This window comes from Schistocerca nitens, chromosome 1 (assembly GCF_023898315.1).
Source record: "Schistocerca nitens isolate TAMUIC-IGC-003100 chromosome 1, iqSchNite1.1, whole genome shotgun sequence".
In the NCBI taxonomy this organism is placed as follows: domain Eukaryota; kingdom Metazoa; phylum Arthropoda; class Insecta; order Orthoptera; family Acrididae; genus Schistocerca; species Schistocerca nitens.
Window position 1 is genome coordinate 88,127,827 of NC_064614.1, and position 17,076 is coordinate 88,144,902.

The 17,076-nt window shown below is 44.2% G+C and overlaps 1 protein-coding gene across 1 annotated transcript in view; it reads left to right on the forward strand.

Moving 5' to 3' along the window:
- Window positions 1-5,903: 5,903 nt before the first annotated feature.
- LOC126240637 (glutathione hydrolase 7-like) overlaps window positions 5,904-17,076 on the forward strand; it is a 77,644-nt gene continuing 66,471 nt past the window's right edge. The window contains exon 1 of the mRNA XM_049947982.1: window positions 5,904-6,106. Coding sequence (XP_049803939.1) covers window positions 5,904-6,106 — 203 coding nt within the window. The remainder of the gene's footprint in view (window positions 6,107-17,076) is intronic.

The following is a 17,076-nucleotide window of genomic DNA, read 5'->3' on the forward strand; positions in this document are numbered from 1 at the left end:
TGAACATTAATCTAAGATTGCAGTTTATATCTCATTATGAATGAATCTAATTAAAAGTAGGAATAATTAGAATAGTCCGTGGATAGATACTGTTCTAGAATCCACGTTAAATCTGTACTCAACATTGTTAAGTTGTTACATAAACAAATCCATCATTGTAAATTTAATAATATGAATATAATATAAATTTAAACAATGTAAGCAAGCAAAATCAGTGTGAATACACAACAGAAACATATAATGCATATTACGCAATTATACAAAATTATGGTCCACTAACCCAAAAAAATCTAATTTAATTTACAAAAAACTTTTAGAAGATTAATAATAGGTTAGTGGTAGTATGTTACTTCTCCTGCAGCTACATAGGAACAATATATAACTTAATTAAGCTACATTGAGGCAGGATATTGTTCCAAAGCCATGCTGCATTTGTTTACTAACTAACATAGTAGTAGTAGTTATGAAACCTAACAAACATCAACTCACACAACACTCTAACAAAAGACATCAACATAGATTAGATCTTCATGGACTGAATAAATCGAGTTTTCCCGAAGAGAGATGTTCATGTGGATAGTTACTAAAATGGGTAACGCCATACATGGACGCTGGACTTTAAGGTCAATGCGAAGTTTCCTTTCCCAGGTGGTGTTGACGAAGCGATATCTATATCTACTCTTTCCTGTCTTCTTTCATTCTCTTTTTAAATTATATTATAAATTTATAATTCTGTACTACCAAATCTCTATATTTACGAGGTGCGGCTAGAAAAAAACCGGACTGATGCTGGAAAAAACATTTATTTACAATTATTTACAATTTCATGTTATCTCCTTCAATGTACTCTCCTCCTCGGTCTCTACACCGCTCCATACGAATTTTCCACTGTTCATAGCAATGCTGCAGATCATTTTCGGTTAGTCCATACATTACTTCCGTCGCTTTTTCTTTTACTGCTTCAACAGTCTCAAATCTAGTTCCTTTCAAAGCTGACTTGACTTTAGGGAAAAGAAAAAAGTCACAGGGGGCCAAATCAGGTGAGTAGGGTGGATGATCTAAGATGGGAATGTTATGTTTTGCCAAAAACGTCTTCACTGACAACGCACTGTGAGCTGGGGCATTGTCTTGGTGAAGGATCCATGACTTTTTTCTCCACAAATCGTTCCGTTTTCTCCGTACTCGCTCACGTAGGGTAGCCAGGACGCTAATGTAGTAATGCTGATTCACTGTTTGTCCCTCTGGTACCCAATCAATGTGCACAATCCCTTTGATGTCAAAAAAAACAATCATCATTGCCTTGAATTTCGATTTTGACATTCGTGCTTTTTTTGTCGTGGAGAATCAGGAGTTTTCCAATGCATCGATTGGCGTTTAGTTTCGGGATCGTAAGTAAAAAACCACGATTCATGGCAAGTAATAACATTTTGTAAGAAGGTGGGATCACTTTCAATGTTTTCCAGGATGTCAGAACAAATCATTCTTCGGCGTTCCTTCTGTTCAATTGTGAGACACTTTGGAACCATTTTTGAACACACTTTGTTCATGTTGAAACTTTCATGAAGAATCTGCCTAACACTTTCCTTGTCAACTCCTGTTAACTCAGACACTGCTCTGATTGTTAAACGGCGATCTTGTCGAACAAGTTTACCGATTTTTTCAATGTTTGCATCAGTTTTTGCTGACAATGGTCTGCCAGTGCGAGTGTCATCACTGGTGTCTTCGCGGCCATCTTTAAATCGTTTAAACCACTCAAACACTTGTGTTCGCGATAAACAATCATCGCCGTACACTTGTTGTAACATTACAAACGTTTCACTTGCAGATTTTCCTAGTTTGAAACAAAATTTGATGTTAACACGCTGTTCTTTCTGTACACTCAACATTTTCCGACGCACCGACAAAACGTCAACTACTTAAAACAGACGCCACGGGCAGACTGAGTGCAGGAGGCAGATGAAACTCGAGCAGTAGGCGGAGCGAGAGTCACGTGACAGGCCACGCGACTTTCAGCCTTATTGCATTCGTTTTATTGTTTCACCAGTACTAGTCCGGTTTTTTTCCAGCCACACCTCGTATCTTTAAAAAATAGATTTATTTGCTGTAAGTAAATGAAAGATAACTCAGACAAAAGAACTCCAGCCAGCCCCACCTCCACGAGGTGCTGCATGGGCAACAGTGTCCGTGGCCTCCACTGCTTAGCGCAATTATGCTGCGCGATGGTGGTCATGGGTACTGGCTAAGAGATCTGTGTGGAGCACTACAAGTAATAAAATGGCCAGGCCCTAGTAAAAAAAAAAAAAAAAAATGCATCCATTATAGCTTAGGCAATTGTAGCATACCACAACACAAACACATGCGTTTGGAGTAGTGCCTTCATTGAGGACCATGGATAGCCGATGAATGGCATCGATTCGATGTTGTAATTAGTGAAGAAACATCACATTGCTTCTGTTCCCTCTGGATGTTTCACTTTCTTTGTCACGCTGTGTGTAAACTGTCGGGAAAAAATAATTAATGTAGCGTAATGATATTTTGGGAATATATTTGTCTATGTAACATATTTAATTGATCAACTTTATAAGACTACAGGTTAATGTAAGTGCGAGATAAGACATTGCAAATGTGAAAAGCTGGTACATTAATAACCAGTTAAAATGCCAAAATGCTTTATGAAAGCATGCAAATGTGCATGAATTGTATTGTACGGATACCAGAAGTCACTTTGTGGGATGGAGTTCTGTGCCTTTGTACTTTGTCAGTCAATACAGGGACGGTTAATTCTGTTTGTGGGTGACGCTGGAATTTTCGTCTGATGACGTGCCATATGTGTTCGACTGGAGACAAGACACCATGTCGACCCCCTGTAGAGCATATTGGGCTACAACAGCGGTGTGTGGGCGAGCGTTATCTTGCTGGAATCTTTATGAATGGCAGCACAGTAAGTCAAATGCGTGGGATAACCACCAGAGTATTCCTGCTGTCGTACAAAATCACACCCCAGACCATAACTCCATGTTGCAGGTCCAGTGAGTTCAGCATGCAGGCAGGTTAGTTGCTCTCAGATGGCCTCCTCCTAACCAACACATGGCCATCACTGTCATTGAGGCAGAACCAGCTTTCATCAGAAAAAACAACAGACAGTCACCCTGACCTCCACCCTGACCTCCAATAAGCTCTGAGGCTTGTCACCACTGAAGTACCACATCTCCATGGTTTTGGGTGACACTCGGATTTTGTAGATACTCACAGTGGCAAGCGAAATCTGTTTTTGCAGCCGTCGTACATCACATTTATTGTCGCTGTGTACTTCATGATATTGAGGTGTGATGCAAATGGCCCATAATCTGTGTCATTAGCTTCTTAGTGTAGTCAGTTTGCTTGGAAGGTGCACCCACTCTACTTCCATTAGCATCACCTTTTTATTCCTCTAAACATTATCTATTTCAACAACCATTTCACATTCCCTACCTGTCTTCAAGACAAAATTTACACCCTTTCCCCTGCAGAAGTTAGTCTGCATGTGCTAGGGACTTACAGAATGGAGGCCATTCTGAAACGAAGTAACTACGTGGACCAACTGTTGAATCTTATATATAAATGCACAACCTCCTCCCTGAGTTTCCTACTTACGCTATAAATAATAAAAAAAAGTAATGAGGAAATCAGCCTGGATAGGACAGAGAGAAAGTTAGGTGCAAGTAGATGAGGGATAGGCTGGTCCCAGGTATAGATGTGTGCTTGAGAGAGTGGAACGCCCAAGGAGGGAGATTCGTGGTTTAGAGTGCTTCCTCAGATTGGGGGCAGCTCCAGGGACCAATTAATTTTAACTGGGGGAGGATTGAGATAGAGGGAAATCCTTTGTCTGTCCTGAAAACGGCGCACTCCCCCCCCCCCCCCCCAAAAAAAAAACTTGTAACATCCCACCCATCACTTATCTGGTTTTGGCGTGTGTTCACCCCAGCTAATTGACTAACAGATCAACAGAGAGTGCAAAACTGCCGCAATATCGGATAACGCAAAGAAAGTAATAAGGCCCTGTGACTCCTGACTGAACTGCAGTGGCAGTGCTGACATTAATTGATTCAGAATTGATCACTTTTAATTAAAAAAAGGTGCATATTGATGTTATATGCAGCTATTGAACACCAGATGCAAATGTTCAACATAAAATTAATTAAGAATGTGACTTGGGATTTCCATTACTTGACTGAAAACAGATGCAGTCGATTATCACAAATTTATTTTAACTCACGACCTTCAATCATCACATTACATGACTCTCCTACCAGGCAGTGGTAATAAATTGCGTTTGCGTGAAGTAAAGCTCGATAACTCAAAAGTAATTCCTATCAACTGACACAGGCGTAATGAGAAGTGCGAGAAGAATTCTACAGTACACGGCCCATTCCCTCGTGGAAACTTTGCCGACGTGATCCAACAAATTAATCAGTGGCCGGAGCGGGCGCAATATCACTGAATTCAGCATGGCAGAGCGGCGTCGTTGTGTGGACGTCAGCCGACCTCGTAGTGCTGCAAGGCTACGCTTGTCTATTCGCTCCTAGCTACCTTGCTCAGTACATAGCTGAACCAAAACTTCCTATCTCCAAGCTCAATCGTTCCCTTTGCTAAGTCCTAAACTGCAGAGATGCTCGCTCTTTCTCAGGCAAGCTGAGTCAAGAACGCCACATCCGCACTCTAGGCAAGCTGGGAACGGAAGACCTCTACCGAGACTTCTGCCAGTTCGCTCTTCACCTCGGTTTCCCCTCCAGCAAAATCACTTACGCCAATTGCAGTGCAAGTCGCGTTAATTATGCGTCGCTTCCCAGCGCCGACCAATGCCTGCTCTGGGAAGTGAACAAATTCCCACAAAATTTCCCTTCCTCTCAACTTCTTCTATTTAGCTACCCCCAGGCCACCCATCAAGGTTAGCGTCTGCACAAACACCAATTTTTCCGGAATTCTGACTCCCAGGAGAGCACTTCAAATTCCTAGGTCCTACATTCCCATCGGAGGCCAGCGTATTTCATGCTGTCGCTCTTCACCTGATTTACTTCAGGCTCTGCGGACCGTGAATTCACAGTGAAGTTGCTACAGTCACAAACACGCATATTTTGACCTCTGTTGACTGCTCCACTGTAGCTTTGCATGGCTTTCTCGCATGTTTCACAGAAAACGGGATGACGGACATTTATCTACAGCCGTAAAGTTCTCCATCTGTTTGCCGGTACAGCAGCATTGAGTCGGGTCAACCACCCATTCACTGTCACTCATCTTAAGGCGGCTGGAGGCCGCGCACCGTTACCGCTTTCTCAGAGCTTGAGCCGCCCTAAGCTGCCTATTGTCGCTTCCCTTAGCCACTCCCCCGGCCGGCCACCCTCAACTCTAAATGTTTCCCTGGGGTAAACTAGCGTCCAGTAAATCGACTCGTTTCCACAAACTTTTCACGTCGTGTGACTTACTTTAAAACCATCACCCGACATTAATTATTCCTCTACATCCATACTATACCCTCTACAAGATGCATTGTGCCTTGTCAGTCATTTTGTTCAGCCCTACTGCTCGCTCAACGTGAGTTAGGTGATCTTTAATGACTTCATGTAAGGGGCATAGATCTTGCCATCTTGCAAACTACATAGCTTTGTCACTCAGTTTTCGTTCAAAGTTACCTTACTTGTGACTATCTGTCAGAAATAATGCGTCATTATGCAAGCGACAGAAACTGACTTTAGAACAACCTACCATTAAGAGTAATACGTCAGCACTGCTTCGTGCTTATAGAATGGATCGCGCAAAAAGGATTTGTAGTGACATTCTGGTTGGTTACTGCAGGCAGCGCAGAGCTTTTTACACTATGTTCCTACTGTATTCCCTCAAGCTAATATATGGAAATATCAGTGATCATGCCTGATGTTAAACGTCTTTTCCCAGGCGGGAGAGAGAAAGAGGAGGAGAGGATCGCTCTTCTGGATGCAGAACCGGGACCCAGCTTCACATATGCACAAGGCCCCTCCAACTTTCCGGCGCTAGGCGAGAGCTCCAAAGCAGGTTACGGGACTATCGAGAGAGATGAAGCGGAAAAAGAGAAGAAGTCAGGTGCAAACGCGTGAGTATCTTACCTAGTTGTTGCTGTTGTTGCAGTAGTGGTGGTGCTAAGTTCCTGTCGGACCAAACTGCTGAGGTCGTTAGTCCCCAGGCTTACACACTACTTAACCTAATTTAAACTAACTTACGCTAAGGACAACACACACACCTATGCCCGAGGGAGGACTCGCACCTCCGACGGAGGGCGCCGCGCGAGCCGTGGCAAGGCGCCCTAGACCGAACGGCTACTCCGTGCGCCCGTTGTTGCAGTGGTCTTAAGGTTCTTTTAATACAACTGTCCAGACTAGTCTAGTCTATTCTGTGCGTAACTGTGTGTAACTACTCCAGCCTATATTAATTTCAACTTCTTTGCATTATTGAAGCTTTGGTTTCCCTCTAGAACTCTCACCCTCCACAATTCCCTCTATCACCATAAAAGTGTTTACTCTTCCTGGTACAAGAATTGCGGAATTAGGAAAGCGATTGTGCTGCTAATATTTCACATAATCATGTTAATATGCTAATGATACTGTCAACCACACACACACACACACACACACATATATATATATATATATATATATATATATATATATATATATATATACTCCTGGAAATTGAAATAAGAACACCGTGAATTCATTGTCCCAGGAAGGGGAAACTTTATTGACACATTCCTGGGGTCAGATACATCACATGATCACACTGACAGAACCACAGGCACATAGACACAGGCAACAGAGCATACACAATGTCGGCACTAGTACAGTGTATATCCACCTTTCGCAGCAATGCAGGCTGCTATTCTCCCATGGAGACGATCGTACAGATGCTGGATGTAGTCCTGTGGAACGGCTTGCCATGCCATTTCCACCTGGCGCCTCAGTTGGACCAGCGTTCGTGCTGGACGTGCAGACCGCGTGAGACGACGCTTCATCCAGTCCCAAACATGCTCAATGGGGGACAGATCCGGAGATCTTGCTGGCCAGGGTAGTTGACTTACACCTACTAGAGCACGTTGGGTGGCACGGGACACATGCGGACGTGCATTGTCCTGTTGGAACAGCAAGTTCCCTTGCCGGTCTAGGAATGGTAGAACGATGGGTTCGATGACGGTTTGGATGTACCGTGCACTATTCAGTGTCCCCTCGACGATCACCAGTGGTGTACGGCCAGTGTAGGAGATCGCTCCCCACACCATGACGCCGGGTGTTGGCCCTGTGTGCCTCGGTCGTATGCAGTCCTGATTGTGGCGCTCACCTGCACGGCGCCAAACACGCATACGACCATCATTGGCACCAAGGCAGAAGCGACTCTCATCGCTGAAGACGACACGTCTCCATTCGTCCCTCCATTCACGCCTGTCGCGACACCACTGGAGGCGGGCTGCACGATGTTGGGGCGTGAGCGGAAGACGGCCTAACGGTGTGCCGGACCGTAGCCCAGCTTCATGGAGACGGTTGCGAATGGTCCTCGCCGATACCCCCGGAGCAACAGTGTCCCTAATTTGCTGGGAAGTGGCGGTGCGGTGCCCTACGGCACTGCGTAGGATCCTACGGTCTTGGCGTGCATCCGTGCGTCGCTGCGGTCCGGTCCCAGGTCGACGGGCACGTGCACCTTCCACCGACCACTGGCGACAACATCGATGTACTGTGGAGACCTCACGCCCCACGTGTTGAGCAATTCGGCGGTACGTCCACCCGGCCTCCCGCATGCCCACTATACGCCCTCGCTCAAAGTCCGTCAACTGCACATACGGTTCACGTCCACGCTGTCGCGGCATGCTACCAGTGTTAAAGCCTGCGATGGAGCTCCGTATGCCACGGCAAACTGGCTGACACTGACGGCGGCGGTGCACAAATGCTGCGCAGCTAGCGCCATTCGACGGCAACACCGCGGTTCCTGGTGTGTCCGCTGTGCCGTGCGTGTGATCATTGCTTGTACAGCCCTCTCGCAGTGTCCGGAGCAAGTATGGTGGGTCTGACACACCGGTGTCAATGTGTTCTTTTTTCCATTTCCAGGAGTGTATATATATATGTGTGTGTGTGTGTGTGTGTGTGTGTGTGTGTGTGAGACAGTATATATATATATATATATATATATATATATATATATATATATATATATATATATATAAGGCAGAAAGAAATTAATTTGTATTTTTTTAGTCATACAATTTTGATTAACCATCTTTCATAAAAGATTGTTGATTAAGAATTTTTGTTTTCAGTGAAAATTGGATTTTTATGTGCAATGTATAATTAGAAATAAGAAGAAGCGCAGAATCGGTGAAAGAAGGAACATATAGAAAACACTGAGAAAAGGAATGCACAGGATGGGAGGACATGTTTAAGTCATCATGGAACAGCCTCCGTGGTACTAGAAGGAGCTGCAGAGGGTTAAAAACTGTAGGGGAACACACAGATTGGAATACATCCGACATATAACTGCAACTGCTACTCTGAGATGAAGAGGTTAGTGCAGGAGAGAAATACACGGCAGGCCGCACCAGACAAGTCAGAAGACTGATGACAAAAAAAAGCATTTTTTGTGAAGGAAATAATGGTTGGCAATGAATACTTGTTTTGTATTTATTTATTTGACATAAGCAATGTGGGAGATCCGGGACTCAACCACAAACATTTTGGTTACCCTAGATTCAGAAAGGAATCAAACTGGCTGCTTGTGGAACTGTTTAAAATGAAACAATTACATAATCATATGTCGTTCATGTTGTACTGCAATTTGGAAACTGCGCCTGTTTATCATATATGGTTCAAATGGTTCAAATGGCTCTGAGCACTATGGGACTCAACTGCTGAGGTCATTAGTCCCCTAGAACTTAGAACTAGTTAAACCTAACTAACCTAAGGACATCACAAACATCCATGCCCGAGGCAGGATTCGAACCTGCGACCGTAGCGGTCTTGCGATTCCAGACTGCAGCGCCTTTAACCGCACGGCCACTTCGGCCAGCTATATCATATATGGTTCAAATGGCTCTGAGCACCATGCGACTTAACTTCTGAGGTCATCAGTCACCTAGAACTTAGAACTAATTAAACCTAACTAACCTAAGGACATCACACACATCCATGCCCGAGGCAGGATTCGAACCTGCGACCGTAGCGGTCGCTCGGCTTCAGACTGTAGCGCCTAGAACCGCATGGCCACTCCGGCTGGCTGTTTATCATATAAAAGGTAAATTAAAACCATTGTCTGTGACAGTCACTGCTGTTTATTTGCACGAAGCGTTTTAGGGCAGGTCAGTTGTTTACTTTACAATTACTGGGTTACATACAACAAAATAAATTGTAATTTAATACACTGATTCACTTGGAGACAAGTATGAAAGCAGCCGGAACTCATCATGGAAGTAAATAAAAGAGACTGACACAGATATGTTTTCTAATTTATTTTAACGAGAACTTGTGACGATTGTGTTGAAGCTCTTGGCAAGAGGCACATAAAACTTTTATAAACTGCTCTTGGAATTCTCGTTAAAAGTTGGCATTAAAATATAATTCAACAGTTTGGGTTTTTGTAAGTGAGTAAGTCTGTGGATCAGGGGGCAGGTGGCTAAGAGAGTGTGCGCATGCTTATTGTGATTATTTAGAAACTAGTTTCTTAAACTAAGAAGCACAGGCCTTAACACGTGTCCACCAGTTCTCTGGCTGACTCGTTTCATAGGGCCTACCGACACTGCGATTTATCGTTCCGTGATAATGTTGCTTCCATTGGTCGGTATCCGACATCTGTCGGAATCGATGGGGTCAGGAGGACAATATTCATACCGGATTTTTGTAGCCCCGCGACACCAATTCTTGAGAGGACAGACATATTGCTTGCTCAGCCGTGCAGGATCGTACAGCCACATGACGGAAATGTTCTCCTTTGCACAAAAAAAAAGAAAAAAAAAGAAAAAAAAACAGCATCCACACAGACAGTGTGACGACGTCTGGAGGGCCGTGATCAACATGACTAACGTTGTTGCGGCTTTTCTTGAAGTAGCATCAGAGAGAGGGGCACTGACAGTGGTGAAACCAACAACATCACTGGACACAGGAACGGCACCATGTCGTTTTTCCAGAGAACTCCTGTGCACAGCCTCACGACGGAGATATCCATGTACGGAAGACCAGGGGAAAATGAAGGTTGCCAAATTCCTTTCGTCAACACCGAGGTGGCTCAGCATCTAGCATGATGATATGAGACGCCATTAGGTAAATAAACCGATCAGTTGTGGCTGTCATAGCCGGTAATTTCGACAGTAACCAATACCTCTCTGACGTGTTAAGGCCATGACTATGCCATATCTTTGAGATCTCCATGGCATTGCCTTTCAGCAAGATAACGCCAGACCACACGTCATCTGTGGCAGCCTAGGTCCTTCGAGGGTGTTGGACTGTAATCCTGGCCAGCGCCTATTCCAGGTAGCTCATCCACTGAAAATAACTGGTCATGGGTTTTATGTGAGACTGACACGCCACCATTGGCCAGCTACTATGATGAATGAACTCTGGTACAGTGTTCAGAACAGCATCTGTTGTACGAGCTTAGTCCAACTCTGCGCCCAGTCAGTTTAGACACCTTGTTTCGCCCCGGGTGACAGCTCCTTGTACTCAATATCGCACCCTGTATAGCCCAAACTCAGCTACAAATTTTTTCAAGCGTTCTTCCTGTTACGCTTCGTCTGCATAAGAAGCAAATTTCGTTATTTGTTGTCTTTCCTGGTGTTGCAACATTAATGGCCAGCAGAATTTGTGAAATGCCAGCGGTTGAGGCAGCGAGGGCTCTACCAAATATTTACTTCTGGACCGAAGTTTCCCTCTGATACAGACCCAGCCTTAAGAAACATTATATTATTCTGTGCAGAATGGATTCCTACAACGCTAGTTAATTAAGTGGTTCTTAAGTTGGCACTTCTAGATAAATCAATATATATCACGTGAAATACCCCACATACGAAGTTAGAATTACAAAATTAACTAACTAAAAGAGTAGAAATGAAAGAAATTTCAGTATAAGAAATAGATTTGTTTACCTGTTTTACGGACTATAAAAAGCAACATTCAAGTGCGCCTTATACTCGAAATTAATTTAAAAATGTCCAGGGTTTGATCTATAATTCTCGCCAGTCTTAAAAATGGCCATATATTCGATGCCACAGAAAACCTATCTCTCTCTGGCAACGTTGGATTCGACTGGCAGCAGCAGTGCGCCGATGCGGCGAACATGAGTTCCGGAGATTCACAAACTTGCTAACGCTGTCTCCCTCCCGCCACGCCATCACAAACCCAGAACACTATCTAACCTATGAGGTGCCATTATAGTCTACGGTGCCAGTGAACTTGAATTGAAAGTGATTTGTGTTATCGGTAACAGTACAACATTTTTGTTAGTAGCTTTATCCGTAATGGAAAAATATAATAAGTATTCATGTGATGCGGGCTATAAACTGAAATTACGGAAACAGCATATGCAGAAGAACATGCAAACAGAGCAAAAAATGGTTCAAATGGCTCTGAGCACTATGGGACTTAACATCTGAGGTAATAATTCCCCTAGAACTTAGAACTACTTAAACCTAACTAACCTAAGGACATCACACACATCCATGCCCGAGGCAGGATTCGAACCTGCGACCGTAGCGGTCGCGCAGTTCCCGACTGAAGCGCCTACAACGGCTCGGCCACACCGGCTGGCTGAAACAGAGCAGCTGAGCGGAGTTTCGGCCCTCCAGCAACAGAAAAAACCATTCGCGATTGCCGGGCTAGTAAAGAACTGAAAAAAATGAGGAGACTAAGTGAGCAAATAGAGGACTGAATAGAAAATGGCTTAAACTAGAAGATGACACACTGAAACGGATTCGAGGACGGCGTCAAAATAACATTGCAATTAATACAAAAATGATGCACATGCACTTTCGTAAGCTAGCGCTACAGTGGAACTTAACAGACTGCAAGAGTGAAGTGGATTGGTGCTACAGGCTTACGAGATGTGATAGACTTAGCATGCGAACCAAAACCAAAATATCGCAGAAAATGGAACAAGAGTGTGGTGAGAAAATATTATCTTTCCACTGCCTTATTATTCAACATCGAAAGAAAATCAATGTTCAACTAAGCCAAACAGCGAATATGGACGAAACTGCTCTGACATTTCATGTTCTAAGTAACAGAACTGCTGCCTTGAAAGGTGCTAAAACTGTAACTCTAAAAACAAGTTGACATGAAAAAATGCACTAGACTGTTGTCCTCTGATGTTGTGCTGACGGTACTAAACTTAATCCAAGGATCATTTTCAAGTGCAAAACAATGCCAAAACATACTGAAATACCGCCAGGTGCTGTTGTTCACGTACATAATGTGACGAAGTAAGCTGGTATAATTTTAATTCCTCTCTTGTTTTACCATCCGCCTCCTTAAATTCGTTTTGTTACTTTTAACGATTTACCATTAGCATACATGAATATAATCTGCTTTTTCATAAAAGGGAAAGATTGGCCCTCTGTTTTAAAGAATTTAACACCAGATTTAATTTTCTGTTTAGTTTTATGTATATGATTGAGTTTCTAATTTATTTTGACTATTCCTAGTTAGTATCTTTTGTTACAGGGCAAAATCAGTTATTCTTCCGTAACTTAAATTCTATTATTGACATATAAACAAATATGAATTCATTAATGATTGTAAACATTTGGAAGACGAAATAATAGTAACCTTAAAGTACCTATTTAGCTCTATTCAAAAACACGTTAGCAAAACAGCCCTTCATTAATTCCAAAGTAATTAACAGTTTCGTCAAAAGAATTGTTTGCATAACTATATTTGTTAATTTCATGATTTAAATAATAAATTCGGCCTAACTCTTGCAGTGGAAGAAACTGTTAAGAAAGAACCAATCTGACGATGTATTCAATTTCCACGGCCGAGTTTGTGACGAGTAACCTGTGCTGGTTAGAACAACAACAATGCTTCAGATTAACTGTGGAATAAGTGTTAAATAATTAGGCCATGTGTGAAAACAGTGACAGTGTCTGCTCCATGCGTACCTGATTATTCTTCAAAACTATGAACTTTGTGGTTAGGTTTTACTGCTCGTAGATGTTCAACAAGAAACTATTGTAGCAGTATGTGGAGTTTCGCCTGCTAACTATTAGTGAGGCTTATCGAAGGTTACATAAAAGTGAACTGCCATATAACTGTATAATATTGGAGGCTGTGCAAAGTGAAATTAAAGTACGGTGAAACGCAACTGTGCACCTGTAGGCTATATTATTTACAGTAGTCAGTGCCGGAATCCACAACCCATTTTTCAGCCAGTGGAGCAACGCAGTACGACGACACCGAGGACAACAAACGAAGAAATTAAAAGCTGGTGGGACTGCCACAATCACAAGAGTTGAATGGACGAGGTTGGTATGAAATTATGGATTAACAGAGTGTGGGAGAGAAGGAAAGGTACGTTATTAAGGAAGGGTTCTCTTCTTGTGCTAGATCAGTTTATTAGCCATTTGAAAAATTCTGTGAAAGAGAAACAGACAAACAAATACAGAGCTTGCTATTATTCTGGGAGAAATTACTTCACAATTGCAACCTCTTGATGTCCATAAATAAACCGTTTAAAATGTATATGAGAGAGAATTGGAACAAACGGATGATGGATGAAACCCAACATGAATTCACACTGAAGGGACCTTTAAAACGACGTACAATGAAAAAAGTGTGTCAGTGGATAAAACAGTCGTGGTCTAGAGCGAGAGAGACATTATTGTTAAATCTTTCAACGAGGACGGCGAGAGCAATGCTCTCGATGGCAGTGAAGACCTTCTTATATATGAAGAAGACGCTGAAGACTACAAAGAGGAAGAAGAAGAAGAAGAAGAAGAAGAAGAAGAAAGTTCAGATAGGGATCTTAAAGGACAGTTCTGTTTTATAAACTAAGAATTTTTATTTAGTCTGGCTTTGCAATCTAACAATAAAAATGGTAAAAATGTTATTTTTTAAAAATTTCTTAAAAATTAAGGTGTGCTTTGTAGTCACTAGTCCGTAAAAAACGGTGTCTAAAAAATCTGACACATGGTGTTTTATCATAAGCAAAATAATAAAAATTGGATCATATCAATGAGTCACATTAATAGGAAATGAAGTGTTTAGTTGGCAATTTAGATATGAAAATGGCTCCTGTTAGAATGCACTACACTATCCAAACAACGTATTTTTGGGTAACACTATCTGAGTTTACTCCATGAAACAGTGATTGTGGAGTGAAAAACTTATCAGCTGCAGTACATGTGCCGGCCGTTGCGACCGAGCGGTTCTAGGCGCTTCAGTCAGTAACCGCGCTGCTGCTACGGTCGCAGGATCGAATCCGGCATCGGATATGGATGTGTGTGATGTCCTTAGGTTAGTTAGGTTTAAGTAGTTCTAAGTGTAGGGGACTGATGACCTCAGATGTTAAATCCCATAGTGCTTAAAGCCATTCGATCCTTTTTCTTTTTTTTTTTTTTGCAGTACATGTAAAAAAAAAAGTGATTAGCTGCTACCGCAAAATCGGAAATACACTAAAGTGAGAGTAAACAGAAAAACCACTGAATTCCCTGAATTTACCACAGACCGTTGCCATCGTGTGGACTCGGTACTCAGCGTTGTGACGAGCTGCGAGTCTGCGACAATGGCCGCCTGCGCACGGTCACGAACCTCGGACTCTGCCGTCGCCAGCGGCTCTTCACCTCGTCTTACCGACACCGACTCTTCCCAAAACTCCTGTCACTCTGCACCTTGCACTCCAGAATTACTTCTCGTGGACACTGTGGAAAATGTACACTCCTGGAAATGGAAAAAAGAACACATTGACACCGGTGTGTCAGACCCACCATACTTGCTCCGGACACTGCGAGAGGGCTGCACAAGCAATGATCACACGCACGGCACAGCGGACACACCAGGAACCGCGGTGTTGGCCGTCGAATGGCGCTAGCTGCGCAGCATTTGTGCACCGCCGCCGTCAGTGTCAGCCAGTTTGCCGTGGCATACGGAGCTCCATCGCAGTCTTTAACACTGGTAGCATGCCGCGACAGCGTGGACGTGAACCGTATGTGCAGTTGACGGACTTTGAGCGAGGGCGTATAGTGGGCATGCGGGAGGCCGGGTGGACGTACCGCCGAATTGCTCAACACGTGGGGCGTGAGGTCTCCACAGTACATCGATGTTGTCGCCAGTGGTCGGTGGAAGGTGCACGTGCCCGTCGACCTGGGACCGGAGCGCAGCGACGCACGGATGCACGCCAAGACCGTAGGATCCTACGCAGTGCCGTAGGGGACCGCACCGCCACTTCCCAGCAAATTAGGGACACTGTTGCTCCGGGGGTATCGGCGAGGACCATTCGCAACCGTCTCCATGAAGCTGGGCTACGGTCCCGCACACCGTTAGGCCGCCTTCCGCTCACGCCCCAACATCGTGCAGCCCGCCTCCAGTGGTGTCGCGACAGGCGTGAATGGAGGGACGAATGGAGACGTGTCGTCTTCAGCGATGAGAGTCGCTTCTGCCTTGGTGCCAATGATGGTCGTATGCGTGTTTGGCGCCGTGCAGGTGAGCGCCACAATCGGGACTGCATACGACCGAGGCACACAGGGCCAACACCCGGCATCATGGTGTGGGGAGCGATCTCCTACACTGGCCGTACACCACTGGTGATCGTCGAGGGGACACTGAATAGTGCACGGTACATCCAAACCGTCATCGAACCCATCGTTCTACCATTCCTAAACCGGCAAGGGAACTTGCTGTTCCAACAGGACAATGCACGTCCGCATGTATCCCGTGCCACCCAACGTGCTCTAGAAGGTGTAAGTCAACTACCCTGGCCAGCAAGATCTCCGGATCTGTCCCCCATTGAGCATGTTTGGGACTGGATGAAGCGTCGTCTCACGCGGTCTGCACGTCCAGCACGAACGCTGGTCCAACTGAGGCGCCAGGTGGAAATGGCATGGCAAGCCGTTCCACAGGACTACATCCAGCATCTCTACGATCGTCTCCATGGGAGAATAGCAGCCTGCATTGCTGCGAAAGGTGGATATACACAGTACTAGTGCCGACATTGTGCATGCTCTGTTGCCTGTGTCTATGTGCCTGTGGTTCTGTCAGTGTGATCATGTGATGTATCTGACCCCAGGAATGTGTCATTAAAGTTTCCCCTTCCTGGGACAATGAATTCACGGTGTTCTTATTTCAATTTCCAGGAGTGTATATTAAAACTGAAACCACTGTTATCGACTACATAGACAGCTGCACTGTGCGAGCGTAAAACAAGTTTTATTTTCCTGTTGTTCATTTCAGTAGACGTGAGTTAAAAGAATGTGTGCTTGTTTTATTTTCTGCACTTACACAAACTACAGTTTAGGAACCGTGTTAACATTTTGACGGAGCACAGTTACATTTCTCGTGCGTCAATATCGAGTGACTTGGCGCAGTGGTTAGCACACTTGACTTGCATTATGGACGGCGTCAATTCAAACCCGCATCCGGCCATCTTGATTTAGGTTTTCCGTGATTTCCCTAACTCACTTCAGGCCGGAATGGTTTTGTAAAAGGGCACGTCCGACTTCCTTCCCCATCCTTCCCCAATCCAATGGGACTGATGAACTCGCTGTTTGGTAGCCTTCCCCGAATCAACCAACCAACCTCGCGTCATTCGAAACAGGCAGTAGCAGACTATGTCAAAAGTTCGCAGTGCGTCCAGCTAAAGCGGCAATTGTAAAGTGAACAGGTTATAATAAATGAGCGAATAAATTCAATAATATAGGTAACATTGCTTCCTGAAACAAGGCAGCATAAACTTTAAAAATATACCGTCAGCGTCATGAGCTGATGACTCCTAGTGTCTTTTCATATCACTGAAGTGTATCTCTCACTTACAGCTTCGGTTTGTATAAGCAGTATACGAAGAAGAGACATCTGAGACAGCTTCAGATTCCGCATAGCAAGCCAC